This window comes from Sapajus apella, unplaced genomic scaffold (genome assembly GCF_009761245.1).
Source record: "Sapajus apella isolate SASKATOON/1434 unplaced genomic scaffold, GSC_monkey_1.0 scaffold36, whole genome shotgun sequence".
NCBI classification, from domain to species: Eukaryota; Metazoa; Chordata; class Mammalia; order Primates; family Cebidae; genus Sapajus; species Sapajus apella.
In genome coordinates this window covers 16,143,461-16,164,908 of record NW_022436976.1, presented here as the reverse complement: position 1 = coordinate 16,164,908, position 21,448 = coordinate 16,143,461, and the positions used below count along the sequence as shown (strand labels likewise).

Here is a 21,448-nt window from a genome sequence, read left to right as displayed (position 1 = left end):
GTGTGTGAGAGAGAGAGAGAGAGAGAGAGAGAGAGAGAGAAACCGAGTTTCATCCTTGTTGCCCAGATTGAAGTGCAGTGGTACAATCTCAGCTCACTGCAACCTCCTCCTCCTGAGTTGAAGTGATGCTCCTGCCTTAGCCTCCCAAGTAGCTGAGATTACAGGCGTCCACCACCATGCCTGTCTAATTTTTTGTATTTTAAGTAGAGACAGCGTTTCACCATGTTGGCCAGGCTGGTCTCAAACTCCTGAGCTCAGGTGATCCACCCACCTCAGCCTCCCAAAGTGCTGGGATTACAGGTGTGAGCCATTGCGCCCAGCCTGAGTTTGCATTTTTAAAGAATACGAATTCCTGGGCCTTGCAGTCTTCAGTAACTGTGCTGTAAAGAGCAATTTATTTCTAAAATTTTGTAATATGCCGCTTATTCAAAGAGATGAATTAATAACAAAAGAAGGACATGATTATGTGATAAAATTGGCAGGTCTAAATCATAAAATGCAAATATCCATTAAACATGGGACACAGACTAAGCAAAATGAAAAAATTGTTTTTTAAAGTTTCAATAAGAGAGGGACATCAGACAGCAACAACTGAGAGATGTTTTTCTGTCCTTGTGCCATGAATAGCCAGTAATTGGGAAGAGTGAGAACATTTGAAAACAAATTAAAAACCAGAATTCATAAGCCCATGCCAAAAATTTGCAGAATCCTGAGTCAGCAAATCCAAGTTACTGCACTGGGAATTTATGGGAAAACAACATTCCAGCCAAATTTATGTGGCTTCAGAGGATATCGTACAATTAAATAGATAAAACCTCTGAATCTGATAGAAAGAAAATAATAGATTGTACAATTTTATCAAAGTGACAGACGTACCAAAATATTGCATAAATTCCATCACTGCTTCAACTGGAATCTTTTCCAGCTTTGCAATTGGATAAATGCTGTAAAGTGATAGCATGATAGGAAGGACTTAATTTTAATAACTACAACCAAAATGACAGCATTGAGAGCAAATGTCCCTGGATTCCAGCAGTGTTCCTCATTATTTGAAATAAGTATTTCAAACAATATATAAACATAAATAGTTATCTAGTGGCAATTTTATAATGATAAATATTCTCAATCCTTAATTTATCTATCTATATTCAAGGGTTTGAAAACTTAAATATTCTTAGACTTTAAGAACAAGTATAGACCAGGGTTGAGAGACTATGTCTTGTCCAAATCTGGTATGTCTGCTTTTGTAAATAAAGCTTTGTTGGAACAAAACAGTGTCTATTTGTTAATGTATCATCTATGGCTTTTTATATTACAATATCAGAATTGAGTAATTGAGATAGAGACCATATGGACTGCAGAGCCTGAAACATTTGCATTGTGGCCCTTTGCAGAGAATGTTTGCTGACTTGTGGCATAGAATATAGTGAACTGTAGAGCACATTTTTTAAAATAAAAACATTCATGTTTAAGCAATGGTCAAGCCAGACAAAACAGGCCAGATTCAGATGGATGGCCAGTTCTGGGAAAAAGAGATGAAGATCCTGTGTCACTGTCAATGATTTTGTGTGATATGGAGCAAGTCACCAGTTCTCCTCTAGTAAGAAGGAAGTCTCTCCCTTTGCTGAGGTTACAGTGCATAAGGCCAAATGGCAAAAACACATCATCTTTAAGAAGAATGTGACACTGAGCCAGAGAACTATTTCCAAAATAATCATATATGCAAGGAGAACCTGAAGTGAATATTGGGAGCAGAGGTACAGAGGCTAACAGGTCAGACTTTCAAGCAGACAAATCAGGATGATCTAATCTAATTTAAAAACTCATAATAACCTACTTAAATATACCTAGGCCTGTGTTTTCACAAACTAAGTATGTCTATGATTTCATAGACTGAGATACACAAAATGTATCCTCTGCAAAATGAAGTTTTGGTAGAAAAACCTCTGGTAAACTATGCTTCTAGTCTAAGAAATGTCCAGCAAGAAAGAAAAAAAGAAAAAAGTTCCTTGGTTACATAACAGGAAATAGTCTAAACTATTTCCATCTGTTAGAGATTCACAATGAACATTTGTATATTTTGTCTGAGAAGTCCTGCCAATAAGAAGTCTAACATTTTTTTCAGCAAGATTTGCCAAAATGTACTGCCCATCTGAAATGTTTTAAAAATCATGCAACACCTATAAATCCTTTAAAAGACTTTAGAAAACACTTTCTCAGACAATCTCTAAAGCTTTTTCAAACTCTGAAAGTTTTCCCTAAGTATTTTAGTAGCTAACACAGAGAGTATTTACTATGCGTCAGGTACTATTTACATGGTTTACCTATATAGTAACTATTTTAATCATAATAATAACCCTATAACTTAGGTATTTTTATTATCATTCTTACATTATAGATGACAAAACTGAGGTTCAAAGATGTTATTTAGCTTGTTCAAAGTCAAACAGCTAGTGAGTGATGGAACCAGGATTCAGACCCAGGTAGTCTGAGTCCAGGGTCCATGGTCTTAACTACTATAAATGTATATAGTTTTGTTGTTGCTTTTCAGATATTCAGAGAGGTTAAAACCACCTAAACATCTCACTTAATATTTCTTTTATTTATTATTTGAATTTTTTTTTAATCTATTATTGGAAATGTCAGGAAGTTAACACAAGGTTCGAACATACAGAGTTTGGTGCACTTTGTCCTTATCTGCCTTTAGCTGCCATGCATATTTCACAATAAGTGACCTAATGTATGTTCATTATAGTATCCATTAAAACAGGCCTATCCGGATTTCTTCTTGACCGCTGTTAATTAATTGTAGCTGCCTCCTTGGCAACTATCAATTAATTATAGATGTCTGATAGAAATTGAGTGGTTTCTCTTTGTAAATATTCTAGAATTCCAACTTCTTACTGGTAGAGAATCATTTGTTCATGCCTGTGTGAGTGTCCTCATTTAACCATCACCAGCTGAGAAGCTATTTATGTTGTGAATAACATTGGCAAGTTACTTTCTCTCATGGACTTTAAATCTAGCGGGGGCGGGGGGGGAACAACAACTAAACAAATAAAAACTAAGATATTTTCAGTGGTGTTAATAAGAAAATAAATAGGGTAATACATAAAATGAAGGCAGGAAGGATAGTTAATTTTGGTTGGTGGAAAATGGACTAACATGAGCTGAGACGAGGAAAAGGGACTATGAAAAGATTTACAGGAAGAACATTGCAGGCAAGAGAAACAGCAATAATAAAAGTAATGATTTAGAAATTGTACACATTTTAACAATTTTACACATATAATGTGACTATAGATTGGTAAATATTATTTAATACATCCATTTTCATTAGAACTTTCGCCTTAAGATAACTAAGTTAACCTGCAAATGAGTCTAAATAATCAGCAAGATATTTGATTCAGAGGGATGAAATTCAAATTGTTAGCATTACTGATGGAGAATGTGTGCCAAACTTGTGATCAAGTCCTAGTATTTGCTCCCTGACCTACGGTAGTAATCATATCTTCAAGTTCAGCTGTTTTTATAGGGAAATCAGACTGATGGACTTCCATGTTGGAAGAGGGAGACAGGCTCCAGACCTACACATGCTTGCTTTCACAAAGAAGGAGTAGAGCCAATGAGTGCATTTCTCAAGTAGGCTAGTTTGCATAGCTAAGGGAAAACCACGTGGGAACCCACCTAGTAGAGTAAGGAGGTAACACATGGAGGTAAGATGCTCACTTTTCTGACAATCAGTAAAGAGAGGAGATATTTGACAATGTCTGGAGACATTCTGATGGTGACAAGTGAAGGGTGCTACTGATATCTGGTGGGTATACTGGATGCTACTAAACATCTTAGAATGCACAAGATAGTCCCCCACAACAAACAAGTATCCCATACAAAATGTTAGTTATGCCAAGGTTGAGAAACACTACATCCCAGAAGTTTTCTTTTCCAGTCATGAGGGTAGGACAATAGTCTTTCCTGCAACATACTCTAATGGGAATTTTTAGAACTTATTGACTTTGGACCAAAATCTTTTACAGCCTTTGAGGATGTATTACATATATAATATTATGTGCATAACACTGTCTCAAGCTACAATCTCAAAAAAAATCAGTTGATTATATCTCAACTTTAGAAATACTCTTTCAGTATTTTCATTATTTCTTTTTACATTTGCAAGTACGGACTTTTACAAGTTTCTCTAAAACCCAGCCCAAATGTCACTTCTTAAAATTATTCCTAATTACTGAACTGTTAGTTATTCCTTCTTCTGTGTCCCTATAGCAATTTATACATACATTTATCGTGGCACTTATCACTCTATGAAGTAATTATTCATTTAAAGGTCGTTCCCATTTAGAAAATAAGCCGTTCAGAGTAGAAGCTGTGTAGGATGTGCTAAACATCTTACAATGCACACAATAGCCATCTATGCCAAAGAATTAACCAGTCCAAAATGTCAGTAGTGCTGAGGTTGAGAAACCCTGTGTCGCTGGAATCTTTGTAACAAGTGCCCACAGGGCACCTACCATAAAGAAGCACATTATGGAAATGAATGAATGATTGCTCACAAAGAGCATTAACATAAAAATACCATGAGTTCCATTTTATTTTTCTGAGAAAAATAAAATACTTGTTTGTTTGCTCATGAAATTAAAACCCTGTTCATATGTTCATCGAAAAGGAACATTTTTTGGACAGTTTGACAGAATGATTATAGTTTAGCAACTGGCACATGAACAAGAAAAGTAATAGACTGTGTTATGGACTGTCTAAAATCTTGTGGGTAAGTGAGGACAGTCAAACTTAGAAAAGTAAAATATAACAAATAATACTTAATCACATCTCTAAAAGTGGAAATAAGAATATAATATTTTTAAAGGTATAAAATGTAGGGAAACAGTAAAAGACTTCAAAAATGGAAAATGTAATGGCAGAATGAAACTATAGTGATAATTAAAAACTGATAGAAACTAGGGTCATAAATAAAATGAGATAAAATTAAAATGAAACAAATGGTATTTTAAATAAAATAAACTTCAGGAAATGGGCTATAAAACCCCGTGGGAAAGCTTTTCTTTCCCCCGGAACCAGCAAAAGAAAAGAATTGTTGCCCATTCAAAAGAATGTCAAAGGAATAGTAGGAAGCTATATTATAAATTTTAAAATATAGTTTCCAGAGCATGAAGTTATAAACCAAAGGTTTCAAAAGCAATAGAAAAAAAGACTTGGCCGGGCGCCGTGGCTCACACCTGCAATCCCAGGTCTTTGGGAGGCCGAGGTGGGTGGATCACCTGAGATCAGGAGTTTGAGACCAGCCCGGCCAACGTGGCAAAACGCCATCTCTACTAAAAATACAAATAGCTGGGCACATGGTGGCAGGTGCCTGTAATCCAGCTACTTGGGAGGCTGAGGCAGGAGAATTGCTTAAACCTGGGAGGCGGAGGTTGCAGTGAGCCGAGATCGCCCCATTGCACTTCAGCGTGGGAGACAAGAGTGAAACTCCGTCTCAAAAAAAAAAAAAAGAAAAAAGACTTAGAGGTGGGACAGAGTGTACCTTTCTTCCCACAAAATGAATCGATCAATTTAAACTACACTACTATAAAGGTAAGAAATAATTTTTTTATATACATTGTCTTGGCCAGACAATATCTAGCGAGTAGAGAGCGGTCTGAGTGCCACCAGGCCCTCAGACATAGGAAATGTTTCAGGCTCTGCAGTCACCTACTCAGTTCCGTGGTTGTAATTCAAAAGCAGCCAAATGTATTTGCTAGATACATTAGCAAATAAATATGGCTGTGTTCCAATAAAACTTTATTTACAAAAACAAGAATGCAAAGAGGGAAGATGGCGGACGAGGAGAAGCCGCCGCCCAGCTGGGAGAAGCGCCGAAGCCGCAGCTCAGGCCGAGTGTCCTACTTCAACCACATCGCTAACGTCAGCAGTGGGAGCGACCCAGCGACAACAGCAGGAGTGGCGGCAAAAACGGGCAGGGGGAGCCCGCCAGGGTCTGCTGCTCACACCTGCTGGGGGAGCACAGCCAGTCAAGGCCCTCATCCCCGCGGCAGATCACCTGGACCAAGGAGGAGGCCCTGGAGCTGATCAGCGGCTACATCCAGAAAATCAAGTCGGGAGAGGAGGACTTTGAGTCTCTGCCCTCACAATTCAGCGACTGCAGCTCGGCCAAGGCCAGGGGAGACCTGGGTGCTTTCAGCAAAGGTCAGATGCAGAAGCCATTTGAAGACGCCTTGTTTGTACTGCAGACTGGGGAGACGAGCGGGACAGTGTTCTCGGATTCCGACATCCACATCGTTCTCCGCTCGGAGTGAGGGTAGGGAGCTCAGGCCTGGCCTCGGGGCGGGGCATGGCGGCTGGGCCCTCTGGCTTCCCGGCTGCCAGTCGCCAGTGGCCAAACCCTCCACTCCCTGCCGCCTTTGCACAATATTTATTGTTCCCAAAATGACTGGGAGGGAGTCCTTCCAGATTGGGGGCCCAGGGGTCCCCACTGCCAGTCCATCCCCAGACTCTCCCTTAAGGAATTGACTTCAGCAGGGGTGGCAGGCTCCCAGACCCAGGGCAGTGTGGTGGGAGGGGTGTTCCAAAGAGAAGGCCTGGTCAGCAGAGCCGCCCCGTGACCCTCAGGTCCTGGAGGCAGATGCGAGGGCCCACAGTTGTTTCTCGTTGGGCCACGCTCCTCTGTTGCGCAAAAGCAAACACTCGTGCCGCCTAGCTGTGGGGCCCCTGAGCAACTGTGCAGCACCCTTTGACCCCAGTTAAACCCAGAACCACTTAAAAAAAAAAACAAAACAGTGTCAGATTTGGGCCTGCTCTGTTTTGGAAAATAAACATTGACAATTTTTAGTAGGTCTAAATTGAATAATCAGTGTGTTTAGAAGTCTGGAAACACTATTATACCAGGGATTTAAGAGATCATTAATATTTAGCCTTTAAAAAGATAAGTCCTATTACTAATAAAATATTTTTTAAGACACAGGCATAAAACATCACTCAGTTCTTCTTTTAATAAAATTAGTTTTGTCTTGGGCCTCCACCACAGGGCTGGCAAAAAAATCTATTCTCGGTTTTATATCAAACCTTCCTTGGACATCAATGAGAACTGCAGAATTTATAGAATCCCAGAAATTGCTGACGGGCTTCTAGTCTTTAGCTCATTATGGTTCTCACTAGAATACATGTTGTCCAGAACTATATGGTCAAGTCAAATGCAAGTGTCCCTACTGTTCCTATGAGCATTTCTTATTCACTTGCCACACTTGGCCACTTGATCCTTCACCTGAGCCCCCAATACTTTGGTGCTCATTGTTTGTTTGTTGGATATGTGGTCTCAGAGTAAGGTTTGAGAGAATCTGCCACTTCATATTCCCAGGCTCAGAAGACAATCTAATTCTCTCTTCATGGGGCCCACCTATTACCCAATCCCCTTTCCCTAGAAGCGCTTATTTAGTGGTATACATTTAGTGAGAGGTGTAGCAGATGTTCTTACAAGCATTTGTCAAGATTTTACAACCATCTTTGGACTGCTGGTGGTCCCACACAAGATGTTCTGGGCATCTTAAAACGTATTTTAAGATCTAGGTGGAGAAAGGAGGCTGATAGATTTGAAAAATCTGACAATTCATGAAAGTGTGTGGTAAACTCCAAGTAAATCATGCAAAAGGAAGAAAATGGAATGTGGGTTAAAAGGGAGAGTTCCTTTTCCGGTAGAGTAGATAAGAAGATTCTATTCCTGAATCTATTTCCAGTGAAGACTTTTTGCCTCAGCTCCAGACACAGATAACACACAAACACACACACACACATTTTTTCCTAATATATCTTGCATTCACCTCAAAGCCAATGTAGTATTTAAAATACAATACATTACATTCAACCTATCTCCACCTTAGATTTATTCCATTATAATATTCTTACACTCTTATTCAACTGAGAGACTATCTTTTAATTTGTCCTCTCCTTTACTTCTGACATCCAGTCATCATCATAAATCAAGTCATGTCTTTCGCCAAAGCATCTCTCCTATCTGCCACCACATTATTCATATTGCCATTGCCTTATTTCTGGCCCCAATTATATCCCACATGAATTTCAAGACAGTCTGTTATCTGGCCTTAGGGCTAGCACATCTTCTCCCCATTCCCCACATCATTCCAAGCTGCTGATGTAAGCTTTCTAAAATAAAAACCTCGTATCTTTTTCCTACCTGAAACTTAAAGCCTTCCATTGCCTTCAAGCTAAAACTCAAATTCCTTGGCTTGATACAGGAGATGACCTCATGATCTAGTGTCTACCTACATATTATTTCTTATTTTCTACTATTTTTCGTATTTCTTCTTACATTAATTCTTACTACTCTTACTAACCTGCAAGTCCTTGAATGGGCCGTGATCTCTTCCATCCTACCTCTTTGACATTTTCTCCTGAAATGGCCATCTCCCCTGATTCTTTAACCTCATCTGCTTCTCCAAAGTAAAGCTTCAGTAAAGCCTTCTGTTTTCTATTCCCACCTCCACCGAGGCTGAAAAAGTACCTCTTCTCTTTGTCCTCTAGCAATCTACACATATGATTTTTTATGACAAATACCCTATCAGGTAGAAATCATTCATTTGTAATTTCTCTCAAGATTATGAACTGCTTAATACTGGGGACAACACCTTTCATCTTTATAACCCTAAAACCTGGGAGAAAATAGGAAATTAATATATTTTTGTTATTGTATAAATAATTTTGAGTGATAAATAGGTAAAAGCATATTGAATAGAAGAAAGAGCATTAGCAAAAGCTTAAAACTTGTAAAACTACTCATCTCAAAATCACCACTAATCTCCATGTTGTCTAATTAAGTGGCCAGTTCTCAGATCATCAGTGGCTTTTGTCACAATTGGTCATAGTAGCCACCTAGAAATACTAGTCTTACTTGGCTTCCAGGACTTTACACTCTTCTGATTTTTTTCTTCTACATCCCTAGTCACTTTTCAGTTTTATTTATTCTTCATATCCATTTAGACATCATTTCATCTGCATTTATGCCCTTGATGATCATATATCCTCAAGACCTCACAATAGTATCTTTCTTCATCTGTTATAGGTAAATGCGCAAACTGGCTCAGTTGGAAAGACTTGACCTAGGCAATAATGAATTCAGTGAGCTGACAAGCCACCTCTATGCTACCATGCTCAAATTATGTCTTTCCTAGACGTCTTTTCTGATCTCTAGGCTTGTTTGTACAACTGCATGAGTAACATCTCTAGTTGGCTCTAGAGTAGAAATTTGCAACTGAGCACATAAAACTGAACTTCCAGTCTACCCAAAACCCTGCTCTACCTGGTCTTCCTCATCAGTCACTTGCAGCTGCATCCTTCATATAATAAGAAAAATGGACGTGGTCCAAGCCACCATCACCTCTTATTTGACTTACTACCTTAGCCTCCTATTTGATCTTCCTGCTTCTACTGTTGTCCCCCTCACTCTGTTTATAGGCCTGCAATCACAGATATTCTTTTAAAACAAATCATTTCAGAGACATCTTTCATAAAAACCTTTCAGTGACCCCCATCCTACTCAGAATCAAAGCCAAAGTCTGTACATTGTGCTGTAAGTTCCCATATTATGCAACTCCCCATTACATCATCTCTTTACTCCTCCCTCACTCTCTTTTTTTAGCCATACTGGTCTCCTAGGATGTCTTCAAGCAAGCAAAATGGCCCTGCTTTAGAATCTCCATATTAGCATGCTTCTTCATTTCTTTTTAGCCTTGGCTCAAATTTCATCTTCTCATTGAGGACTTACCTGATCACCCTAACTAAAAATTAAATCCTTATGTGAATTCTCCCTATCTACCTCTTCTGCTTAACTTTTCTCCATAGCACTTGTAACCTTTTAATATGTTATTTTATTTTATTATTTTGTTTACTCTAATTCTTCCCTACTGGATGTAAAGTCCTTTGAGGTAGGAATTTTTATCTGTTTTGTTCACTGCCGTACCCCAGATCAGCACATAATACTTTCTCAATAATAGTTTCTGAGTGAAGAAAGATCACATACTTTTTTTTTTTTTTGCATTTCTGAGTGTCTGATAGTTTCTGGATTGCAGTAGTATTTCACTTAAAGTTCATAAAAGCCCTTTAAGGTAATTTCTACATCCATTTTAAATGTGATAAAACTAAAATTTCTGAGATTTCAGTCAGTGGCGTCTCAAGAATTCCTGTATAGGCAGAACTTAAGGAGAGAATTCTGATTAGTGGGGAAGATAAAAAAAATCTTTCAGAAAAACACTATCTTTTCTCATATTGTACTTTTACTTGAGAGTGCTTTGAGAAATGCTGACTGCATATGGAGTACACTTGGGTTCCCTGAACCTTTGACACCAACTCTTGCCTAAGGTTTGTGTATTAGTCTGTTTTCATGCTGCTATAAAGAACTGCTCCAGACTGAGTAATTTATAAAGAAAAGTTGACTCACAGTTCCACATGGCTGGGCAGGATTTAAGAAATTTAAAATCATGGCAGAAGGGGAAGCAGGCACATCTTACGTGGCAGCAGGCAAGAGAGAGCATGTAAAGGAGGAACTGTCAAGCTCTTACAAAACTATCAGATCTCATGAGAACTCATCTACTTTCATGAGAAAAGCATGGGAGAAATCACCCCCATGATCCAATCAATCACCTATCACCAGGTCCCTCCCTCAATGTAGGGATTATGGGATTGCAAGTCAAGATGAGATTTGGGTGGGGACACAGAGCCAAACCACAGCAGCCTGACAACTATTCATTGCTGTAGCAGCTTTCAAGTCAATATGTTTGGGAGACGACTATAATTTGTCTGTAACAGAAGTTCATTTAAGGGAGTAGAAAATAATAAGACTGATGATGAAATTGTACCATATTATGAGGTTTTTGAACGGTTTGCTGAGAATTGGGTTCGACCATTGACTTCCAAACCTGTGGTGACCCTTAAAAATATTGAAGTGGGGCCCCACCCTACACCTCCCACTGGTATAGCTATTTAATAAGCTTCTTAGATTTTTGTTAAGCAGCCAGCCCTTCATGCCAACCATATTGGCATTTGTGAAAAGATGCTGTAGATTATGGTAAACTACTAAAGGTTTTCAGATGGCAGTTTGCGTAGGTTTTATGTATTTGAGATTTACTTCTTGCTGAAGAGTACCCCTATACAATCAGGTAAATCTGACAGGAAGGTGGTTGGAATGTCTTTTAGAGCAATGTATCATGCACTGCCTCACAATAGCATTTTTCTCCATCTATTATAGGTCAATGCACAAACTGGCCCAGTTGGAAAGACTTGACCTAGGCAATAATGAATTCAGTGAGCTGGTAAGCAAATGCATGTTCTAAACTTGATAAATATACTCCAGGAGATGATTTCTTTTGCTCTGTCTTTGTAAACCAAGGTATTAACTCGATTGCACATTTGCATTTGTTAAATGTAAAAATAAAAATCTGGGAGTTAATATTAGCTTTCACTTTTTGAAAAAAATAATGGGATCGAGCCAGATGCAAATTGACAGTTTTGAACATCAACTATGTTGCAGGTACCACGTTTAGTATGTTACATATGCTATCTCATTTCATCCTGATTAGACATGTTGCCATTTTAACTTTATGAAAATGAGCTTAAAATGGTCACCATCATACATAGCTATTATGTGGCTGAACAGGGATTAAACCCAGACTTGATTAACTGCAAAGACCATACCTGAAAAACCTGCTTTTGGAGGCTTCTCGGTGCCATCACATGAGAGAAGCAAGTCACCAATGGCATTCTGGTTCTTACTGTACTGAAAATGTCTTTCCAGTGAACACATATTACTACCTCACTGCTAGCAAGACTGGCAGAATTCTGCCTGCTCCTTTTAAACATCCATTTTCTTCAAAATTTGCCTAAAGACCAAAATCTCAAATGCAAATCAGAAAGCAAATACTTCCTTCCAAGACAACTCAGCTTTCTCTATCCAGAAGTCTTCCACTTGAATATCTTCATATTTCAAAAAATTCAATTCCTCTAAAGTGTATTTTAAGTATTTTAAAATTAAAACATTTAAATAAGCAATTCATTCCCTGTCCCGGGTCTGTTACTAGCTATGTGACTTTGTGCAAGTTGCATAACCTCTTTTAGCCTCATTTTCCTCATGTGTAAAATGGGGATGATAATGCTCTCCCTCACACAGGGCTTGTGTGAGAATTAAATGAGATAATGTATGTACAGGTTCTGGCAAAAGTTAATCTAATAAATGCCAGTGTGCAAGCGTGAAAGGGTTTAACTCAAACTGTCTTTTGAATGCACAAAGAAAATTAATTTGTTTTACTTCAACCATAGCTAATCTGATCATTACCCCAGCCACCATCAGTTGTTTATTAAGGATAAAAATCGACTTTTATTCTTCTGTGATTAAGTTTATCTGATTTAAGAAATTAGATAGTCTTTTCATGTTGTGTTCGTCTTTCTTGCATAAAAATTCCTAGTCTCTCATGTTCCTCTCTCCATCCCCTGCTTTCCTCCCTAAGATGGAACTTAGATATGTGCAGAGGAAGCCAGGTTTCTTTGTGACCTGAGCGAAAGGCACTCTCTGGCCTCAGGCTGGTTTTCAGAAGTAGGATGGCAGTATATGCTGGTTTCTGGGCTGCTGTCTGCAGCTGATGCTGCCTCCTGTGTGAAATTGTCAGTTCTGAATCCGCAGTCAGGTCTTTAGCCCCAGGGACAACTCTCTAAGGAGCATTGGTCATCTTCCTCTTTGGGCATTGCCACACTCAGCTCTCACTGGCTATGAATGAATGAGACTGTGCCCTGTCCTCCCTCCAGCACAGGGTAAGCAGTCCATCCCCAGTTTGTGTTGTGAAGGGCCCTCACCAGCCATGACCCCAGTAGTGGCCCCATGGCATGTCTGCTGGCTCTGAGAGTCCGTATAACATACAAACTGAGAGACGCCCAGTAAAGCTGAACTCCAGAGACTTCTTTACCTGTCAGATTACACAGTCAATTTACTCTGCTTTGGATGCACCCAGGGTTGTTACAAAGCAGTTTGCCAAGTAGACTCAACACAGATATTAAGGCAATAGAACCTCATACACACATAGCCTAATGCGCCTCAGGAATTTTTAAAGGGGATATTTATTAATGCAGGTAGAGAGATTGGTGAGGGTGATAAATAACAGATGGTGGCAAAACTAGTAGTTTTGTACTTACTATTTTATGAATCCGTTGTTAAGGATCTAAGATCTGCGCACACTTCAGCAAACATTCAGTATGTTAAATGAATTTCAATTCCATCAGGTATATTAGTCTGCAAGTGTTTCATATGAATATATGTGAATCGGTATTTTACTGTAAAGATCTGGGTCAACCACAATGAACAGGGTGGGTTTATTTTTCAAAACTAGATGTACTAAAAGTAAATTTTAAATTATTTTAATAAGGTATGATTTGTGCTATCTAAGAAATCCTCTGTGCAAAAATAACTTTTATTTTATGATATGCCAGTATTTTATGCTAGGCACAAAATAAGTCTCTTTTTTCTTCTTTCTTTTGCATTTGTTCTAGGAGGCTTTATTTGGTAGTGCTTAGGTATTTGAAGGGTGTAACTGTGTAACTTCTTGTTTCTGATGTTACTCACTTTTAATCGTAGTTTGACTATTATTAGTCGTATGCATGGAACTGTTGTTGGAACAGCAACAACTTTTTTTTTTTGCCTTTTTGCTAGTATATTTCTTCTGAGTTGTTCTTTTATTTATAAGCAGAGGGAATATGTGGGTCATGATGCTCTGTGCTTGAAAATTCATGTAGTTCTTGGCAGTTAAGGTGTTTGAGTTGTTCAGCAATTGATATTGAAGGTTAGTCTTCTAATACATGTCATGCTTAGGTGTGTGAGACAGGTGGCGTTGTCCTGTCATTAGGTGACCAGTCATGGGCATGGGAGCAAGAGGATGCTTAGGAAGAATTAAGCTTGCCTTAAAGTGAAACCAGTTGAACACTTGCTTTCACTTCATTTTGACATATTCTTTAGTATTTTTTTTTTTGTAGTGAGTATTGTGATTGCAAAATAATTGGTTCTCTGAATGTGACTGTTTGTCCAGAATCGCACATGTGTAGCATACCCAACTGAATGCTACTTCTGTACATGTCTTCAGATTTATATATACTGTACATGGAACAGCAACAACTTTTAATGAGAAAATAAGAGACTCTGCTCTCATAAGAGGCCTCTAGAAGCAATGTCATGTGGAGGAGAGATCAAATTCTCTTCTGTAGCTAGATGTTGACACCATAGGATAATACCATTACATGATTTGTTTTTGCATGACATGGTAAAGAGACAATGTAGATAGATGACTATAATTTTAAAAATAAAATCTGAAATCCTAATGAGAACTGAAGATGGCTTCCTTGAGAAGCAATGTAAATGTCTCAAATAAGATTCAGAGTAGAACTATCTACTTACGGAAGCATTTATAATAATGGAAAATTCTAAACAAAGGGAATTATTTTATAATTTTAACAGCCGTCATCCCCCAGAAGATACTGGGCAAAGTTCTGAGAACATAATAAATATTTTATGGGTTTTTTTTGTTTCTTTCATGAATTGTTTTGCTCAACATAAAATTAATTAATATTCATTTTTTTAAAAAATTAGAAAGCTAAAAAGTGAAAAAATGAAAGTAAGGATCTTTCATGATCTCATCCTATATATAACCATTATTAATATTTTTTTGGTATATTCTTCCCCTCACTCCCATTGTCTTTTAATGAAGTAAAACAAGTATTATTTGGGGTCAGCTCAAAGGTGAAACACTATTAGGCTGATATATGGAAACAGGTAACATTAACCCTTAAAGATCATCTGTGTACTCTGAGTGGAACAGGCTTCTGTGTCACAGAATAATTAGGAACTCCCAACTTTTGTAGAACAGTCAGGGAGAGTAAAACAGATTCCTTGACTACCATCAGGCTAGAAAGCCCTATGGTAGGAACATTTTTCAGGTGTATATATATCTATCCAATGAACTAAAAGTCTGTATTTGTCCTAAACTGGTAGAAGAAATAATGGATCCCCTCTCAAAGCACATCACCATGCATGAGAAATATACAGGAAAATGGAGGAGATTGTGCAGCAGAGCTTGAAAGATGAAGGGATCATCCTCTTTGCTGACTGTGGCCAACCCTCTCCTAATCTAGACCCAGCTTCGAACTGCAAGCCTCCTTCACTGCCTCTCTCCTCCCCTCCCTGTGCTGGAAAGAAGAGGGCTATTCTATAAAAGAGGTTGTCACTCTGGGCCCCAACAACTCTGCCATGGGAACCTTCATCAGAAGAGTCAATCCTAAGAAACAAAATGTACTTTTTTGTAAGCCAGAAAGAAAGAAGATCCCAGCCCAGAGGAGACTAACAAACTAAGTGGGAAGTAGTCTATATGTGGTTTAGAGTTCAGGAATTCAAAAAAAGCAGCACGGGCAGGGACCAACTGACTACAGAGTGACAATGGGTAGCAGGGAAGGAAGGCAGGGAGTACAATGGCTGTTGTAGCAGCAGCTCCCCTTATGTGAAATTCGCTTGTCTTTGTCCCCACCAAAGGACTCCTAAAAAGAATAACTGGAGAGTGCTATTTCAAGAAGGACCCAGTTTCCTTATCCTGTGCTGTTCAAGCAGAGTACTTGAATAGATTTAAAATTGTACTATAAGTATGGCATAATACGTACTGGTTATATGTGTCTACACAGATATTTCTACCTACCAAATTGGAATTACAGTGGTCATACTATTTTATTTTAAAACATGGTTATCAAATTCAAATAATTAGATTCCTTACAGACATTATAATTTATAACCTTTCTTTGTAGTTAAACTAGAAAGACTGCCAAATAATAGATACAAAATAAACACTAAATTAAGACCTGAGTTTAAAAGAAAAAAATGAAATCAAAGAGGCTTGATATTTTATTATATCAATGTTTTTCATTTAAAAAGATAATAAAATTTATTATAAAATTAAGAGGTATAGTTAAGTGTGGAGGAAAAAAAGGTGAAACACAAAATATGGTCAACAAGTAATTGGGGTAATTTATAGAGTGGTGTTCCTAATGGAATGTTAATTTCTGGGTTAGAGAAGTGATTTGATTAACATAAGGAGAACATTAAAAACTTTACACCTGAAATTCTCTTGTAGCTTTGGGGCTAGGGTTGCTAGTGTCCAATATGGGACACTAATGTCCAAAGCATGGTTGGGTACCAAGTACCAGACCAGAACATGAAAAAAACCTATTTAAAAACTAGGGATATATTGAGAAAATGATATTGTTTGTAAAGCAGAGTAGGAGAACTAGAATATGCTGCTCTGATTTCTGAAATACAAATTCAAGGAACTAGCTCACTTATAGGAACTGGTTATCTGGAAGGTTTTATAGGGCTGGTAGGCAAGGTAGAAATCCTGGAAATCCAGGTCAAAGTTAATGCTGAAAAGGCTAGTCAGCAAGGTGAGCTGGCAGGCTGTCTTGAGGCAGGATAGTTAGTGAAGATGACTTTCACAAACATGTATCCCATAAGATAGTGTATGTAATATATGTTTAAGTGACAGAACGTAATAAAACGTACCCTGTGAACCCACTACGAGGTTCTTACCAGCTGGAACATTGCCAATCATGTGCAGCTACCTGTGTCCTCCTCCCCAATCCCATCATTCTGTCTTATCCCTAGAGATAACTACAATCCTGAATTTAACATTCCCCTGCTATAGTTTTATCCCATTTGTATGTATCTCTAAGTACTGTGTTGTTGCACTTCACTTTTTCTCGAGTTTCTAAAAATGTATCTATACCACAATGTATTTATCTTATCCTTCCTTATCTTCATGAATAATCACTTTTCTCCAGTTGTTTGTTATTACATTTTTGCTATGAATATTCTTATAAGCGTTCATATGCAAACGTTTAGCTAGGGTATACATTTGGAACTGGAACTTCTTAGTCATAAGTTATGCACATATTCATCCTAAAAAAAGTCTCTTTGTCAAAATATTTGTACTCATTTACCAATGATGTGTAAGAGTTCTTGTGCCTCCTATCTTCCCCAACACTTGACAGTGTCAACCTTCTTATTTTTGCCAACATAAGGGCTGCAAAATATCATCTCATTATTATCTTAATTTGTCTATCCCTGATTTCTAATGAGATGGATGATTTTTTTCATATGTTTGTGGCAATTTGTGTTTTCTCTTTTGTTAAATGACTGTTTATGTATTCTTGCTCATTTTTCTACTGGTTGTCTTCTTGTTGATTTATAGAAATCTTTGATATATTTTACATACTAATCCTTTGTTGGCTGTAGGTACTATAGTTCTTTTCAGTCTCTGGAGAGTCTTTTTACTTTACATGGTATATTTTGATGGATAGAAGGTCTTAAATGTAATATAATAAAATGTATGCATTTTTGTGTATAGCACATTTTCTGTTTTGCTTAAGAAGTCCTTCCCTCCCCAAAGCCAAAACGTCTTTTTCATATGTTTTCTTCTAAACCTTTGAAGGTTTAAATTTTTCATAATTAAATTGGTTTCTGTGAGGGGCTTAATTATTTATACTGTGTATTTTTTCCCAAAGACTCAGCTTTCCAAGCACCATTTATTAAGTAGCACTTCTTTTCGACATGAATATGAGTATCACCTCTTAACAAAACGTGATTTCTGTACATTCATGAGTTACTTTCTTCATTTTCTAGGTACAAAAACTACATGTTTGTAATTAGCACAAACAATAAGTTTTGACAGCGGATAGGGCAAGTCTCTCAAACTTAGGCATCTGGTCGTTTACTTTTTGTATACATTTAGAATCAGTTGATCAAGTTTCTCAAAAAGAAAAAATGTTGGGACTTGATTAGCACAGCATTGACCCTATAACACAATTTTTTACTGGAATGATAATAAAGAGTTTTTTATCCTTTTATCATATCAAATCTTTTTAGGCATCAATGTGACATACATCTTCATTTATTTTCTATTTTAATATCTAAGTTTTATGATTTTCTTCAGAAAAATATTTCACACATTTTTAATTAATTTATTCCTAAATACATTACTTTTAAATTGTTGATACAAATGTGCCTCTTCAAAAATTATAGTCTCCAGTTGCTTGTTGCAGGATTTTATTTTTTTCTTCTAAATTATTTTAGGTTCAGGGGATATTGATATCCCATTTTTTTCCTTTATTCTGTTAATACAAAATATCTAATGTAAAACCACCTTTGCATTTCTGAAATACATACAAATATTCTTACAAACCTTGTATATAAAATATGTGGTTCATTCCTGCTTAGAATTTGTAAAAAATCTGTACTCATTAGTGAGATTTGTATACATTATTCTTACATACTTTATCTGTAGGTTCATATTACTCATCAGTTTTGGAAAATTATCAGTCCTGTCTCTTTAAATGTTTCCTGTTCTGTCTCTCATACTGGAATTTAGATTAAATAGAAAGATGAATATAAACTCATAAGTGCTTAGAAATCACTAGCTATTTTTATTAATTATTTTAATTTTTTTCCTGAAAAAGCAGTGAAGAGGTAATTTTAAAATATTTCTTTCATATCCTTAAAGAGAGTTTTTCTTACTTTTTTACATAAAAGTATGCAGTATTAATTCCCCCAAAATTTAGAGACTTGATGATAAGCTCATTTTGAGAGTGTTTTCAACTTTTTTGAACTACTTAAGGTACCCATTACTCACAAAGATATTTCTAAATTATAGGCTACTCACTTTCTGGATTAAACAACAAAATATTATTTTATAAACAAACATCTTAATGATAGCAGCAAAAATATTTAAAGAGCAAGAAAAAATATTCTATGTGAAAAAGAAAATATTTAATTTTTTCAACACTGTAAAGTTGGATTGAAATTAAAAGTTCAAAATTTCAGAAGGAAATGAGTAGTATCATTTTAACTAACATATAAAACAGTAAATCAGGCAGTATATTTAAAAATATTTCATAAATTCAGCCATACATGGACTATATTAGAAGACTTGTATTCTATAAAACTTCTTTATAAAAAAGCTTTAGGGGATGGATCCAATATGGCTGAATAGGAACACTTCTGGAGTGCATTTCCCAGCGAGAACAATGTAGAGGTTAAGTGAACACTGCATTTCCAAATGAGTTATTGCTGCCCACAGACCAGGAGATTCCTGGGCTGAAAAGTGCCACGAGTTTCCAGCACAGCTGTTTCAGCTGGTGCAGCAGGTCTCCACACAAAAACTCACACAAATGTGGGTGGCCGTTTCAATTGGTGTCTGCCTGGAATGCCTGGGAGACAGAACCGCCCATTCAACTGAAAGAAAGGGAGCTAAAACAGGGGGCCAGGTGATCTAGCTTGGTGGTTCTCACCCCCACAAAGACCAGCAATCTGAAACACTCTGGATTGAGAGTTTCATAGCAAGTGCAGCTATACCTGGGACAGTCCAGCTCTGTTAGGGGATGGGCGTTCACCACTACTGAGGCAGTCCGCCACTACTGAGGCAGTCTGCCACTACTGAGGCAGTCCACCACTACTGAGGCACTCTGCCATTACGAGGCAGTCTGCCATTACTGAGGCAGGCCACAGTTACCAAGGCAGTTCTAACTATACCTCTATAAACAAAACCACAAGGAAGTTCACACAGCAGCTCAGCAACACCTCTGCTGGAAGATTGTGACTAGGCTACCTCCTTGCTGGACAGGGCAGCTCTGAAAAAAGGCAGCAGCACGTCAGGAACATATAAATAAAGCCCCACCTTCCCAGGACAGAGCACCTGGGAAAAAAGGCAGTTATGAGTTCTGTTCCAGCAGAGTTAAACGTACCTGCCCAGCAGCTCTGAGCAGAACAACAGAGCTCACAGCTCAGCACTTGAGCTCCTATAAGGGACAGACTGTCTCCTCAAGCAGCTCCCTGACCCTCACATATCCAAAGAGTTACCTCATAAAGGAGAGCTCAGGCTGACATATGGCAAGTATCCTTCTGGGATGTAGATAAAAGAAGAAGAAACTGGCAGCAATCCTTACTATTCTGCAGCCACTGCAGGTGATCCCTAAGCAACCAGGGTCTGGGGTGGACCTCCAGCACTCCTACAGCAGAGGGGCCTGACTGTTAGAAGGAAAACTAAAAAACAGAAAGAAATAACTTCATCGTCAATAAAAAGGATGTCCCCTCAGAGACCCCATCCAAAAGTCACCAACTACAAAGACCACAGGTAGATAAATCCACAAAGACGGGAAGAAACCAGCGCAAAAAGGATGAAAACACTCAAAACCAGAAAGAATCTCCTCCTCCAAGGGATCACAGCTCCTCACCAGCAAAGGAACAAAGCTGGATGGAGAATGAGTCTGATAAATTGACAGAAACAGGCTTCAGAAGGTGAGTAATAACAAACCTCTCTGAGCTAAAAGAACATGTTCTAACCCAATGCAAAGAAACTAAGAAACTTGAAAAAATGTTTGATGAAAGGCTAATGAGAAAAACAGCTTAGAGAATAATATAAATGACTTAATGGAGCTGAAAAACACTACACGAGAACTTCACGAAGCATACAGAAGTTTCAATAGCCGAATCGACCAAGCAGAAGAAAGGATATCAGAGATTGAAGATCAGCTCAATGAAATAAAATGAGAAGGCAAGAATAGAGAAAAAAGAGTGAAAACAAATGAACCAAACCTCCAAGAAATATGGGATTATGTGAAAAGACCTACTCTACACTTGATAGGTGTACCTGAATGTGACAGAGAGAATTAATACAAGCTGGAAAATACTCTTCAGGATATTATTCAGGAGAACTTCCCCAACCTAGCAAGGCAGGCCAATATTCAAGTCCAGAAAATACAGAGAACACTACAAAGATATATCTCAAGAAGAGCAACCCCAAGGCATATAATCGTCAAATTCACCAGGGTTGAAATGAAGGAAAAAATGCTAAGTGTAGCCAGAAAAAATGATAGGCTACCCATAAAGGGAAGCCCATCAGACTCATAGTGGATCTCTTGGCAGAAACCCTACAAGCCAGAAGAGAGTGGGGACCAATATTCAATGTCCTTAAAAAAAGAACTTTAAACCTAGAATTTCATATTCAGCCAAACTAAGCTTCATAAGCGAAGGAGAAATAAAATCCATTATGGATAAGCAATTGCTGAGAGATTTTGTGGCCACCAGGCCTGACTTACAAGAGCTCCTGAAAGAAGCACTAAGCAAAGAAATGAACAACCAGTACCAGCCACTCCAAAAACATACCAAATGGTAAAAAGCATCAACACAATGAAGAAACTGCATCAACTAATGGGCAAAACAACTAGCTAGCATCAAAATGGCAGGATCAAATTCACACATAACAATATTAACCTTAAATGTAAATGGGCTAGATGACAAAAGACACAGACTGGCAAATTGGAAAGCCAAAAACCATCGGTG

General features: G+C 37.8%; 1 protein-coding gene and 1 pseudogene across 9 annotated transcripts in view; both read left to right on the top strand.

The window, feature by feature from the left end:
• LRRC7 (leucine rich repeat containing 7) overlaps positions 1-21,448 on the top strand; it is a 566,189-nt gene that overhangs the window by 356,660 nt on the left and 188,081 nt on the right. For all 9 annotated transcript variants that reach the window (XM_032297103.1, XM_032297104.1, XM_032297099.1 and 6 more), the window contains exon 8: positions 11,285-11,348. In XM_032297103.1, the coding sequence (XP_032152994.1) occupies positions 11,285-11,348 (64 nt within the window). The remainder of the gene's footprint in view (positions 1-11,284; positions 11,349-21,448) is intronic.
• LOC116564107 lies at positions 5,483-8,888 on the top strand (annotated as a pseudogene).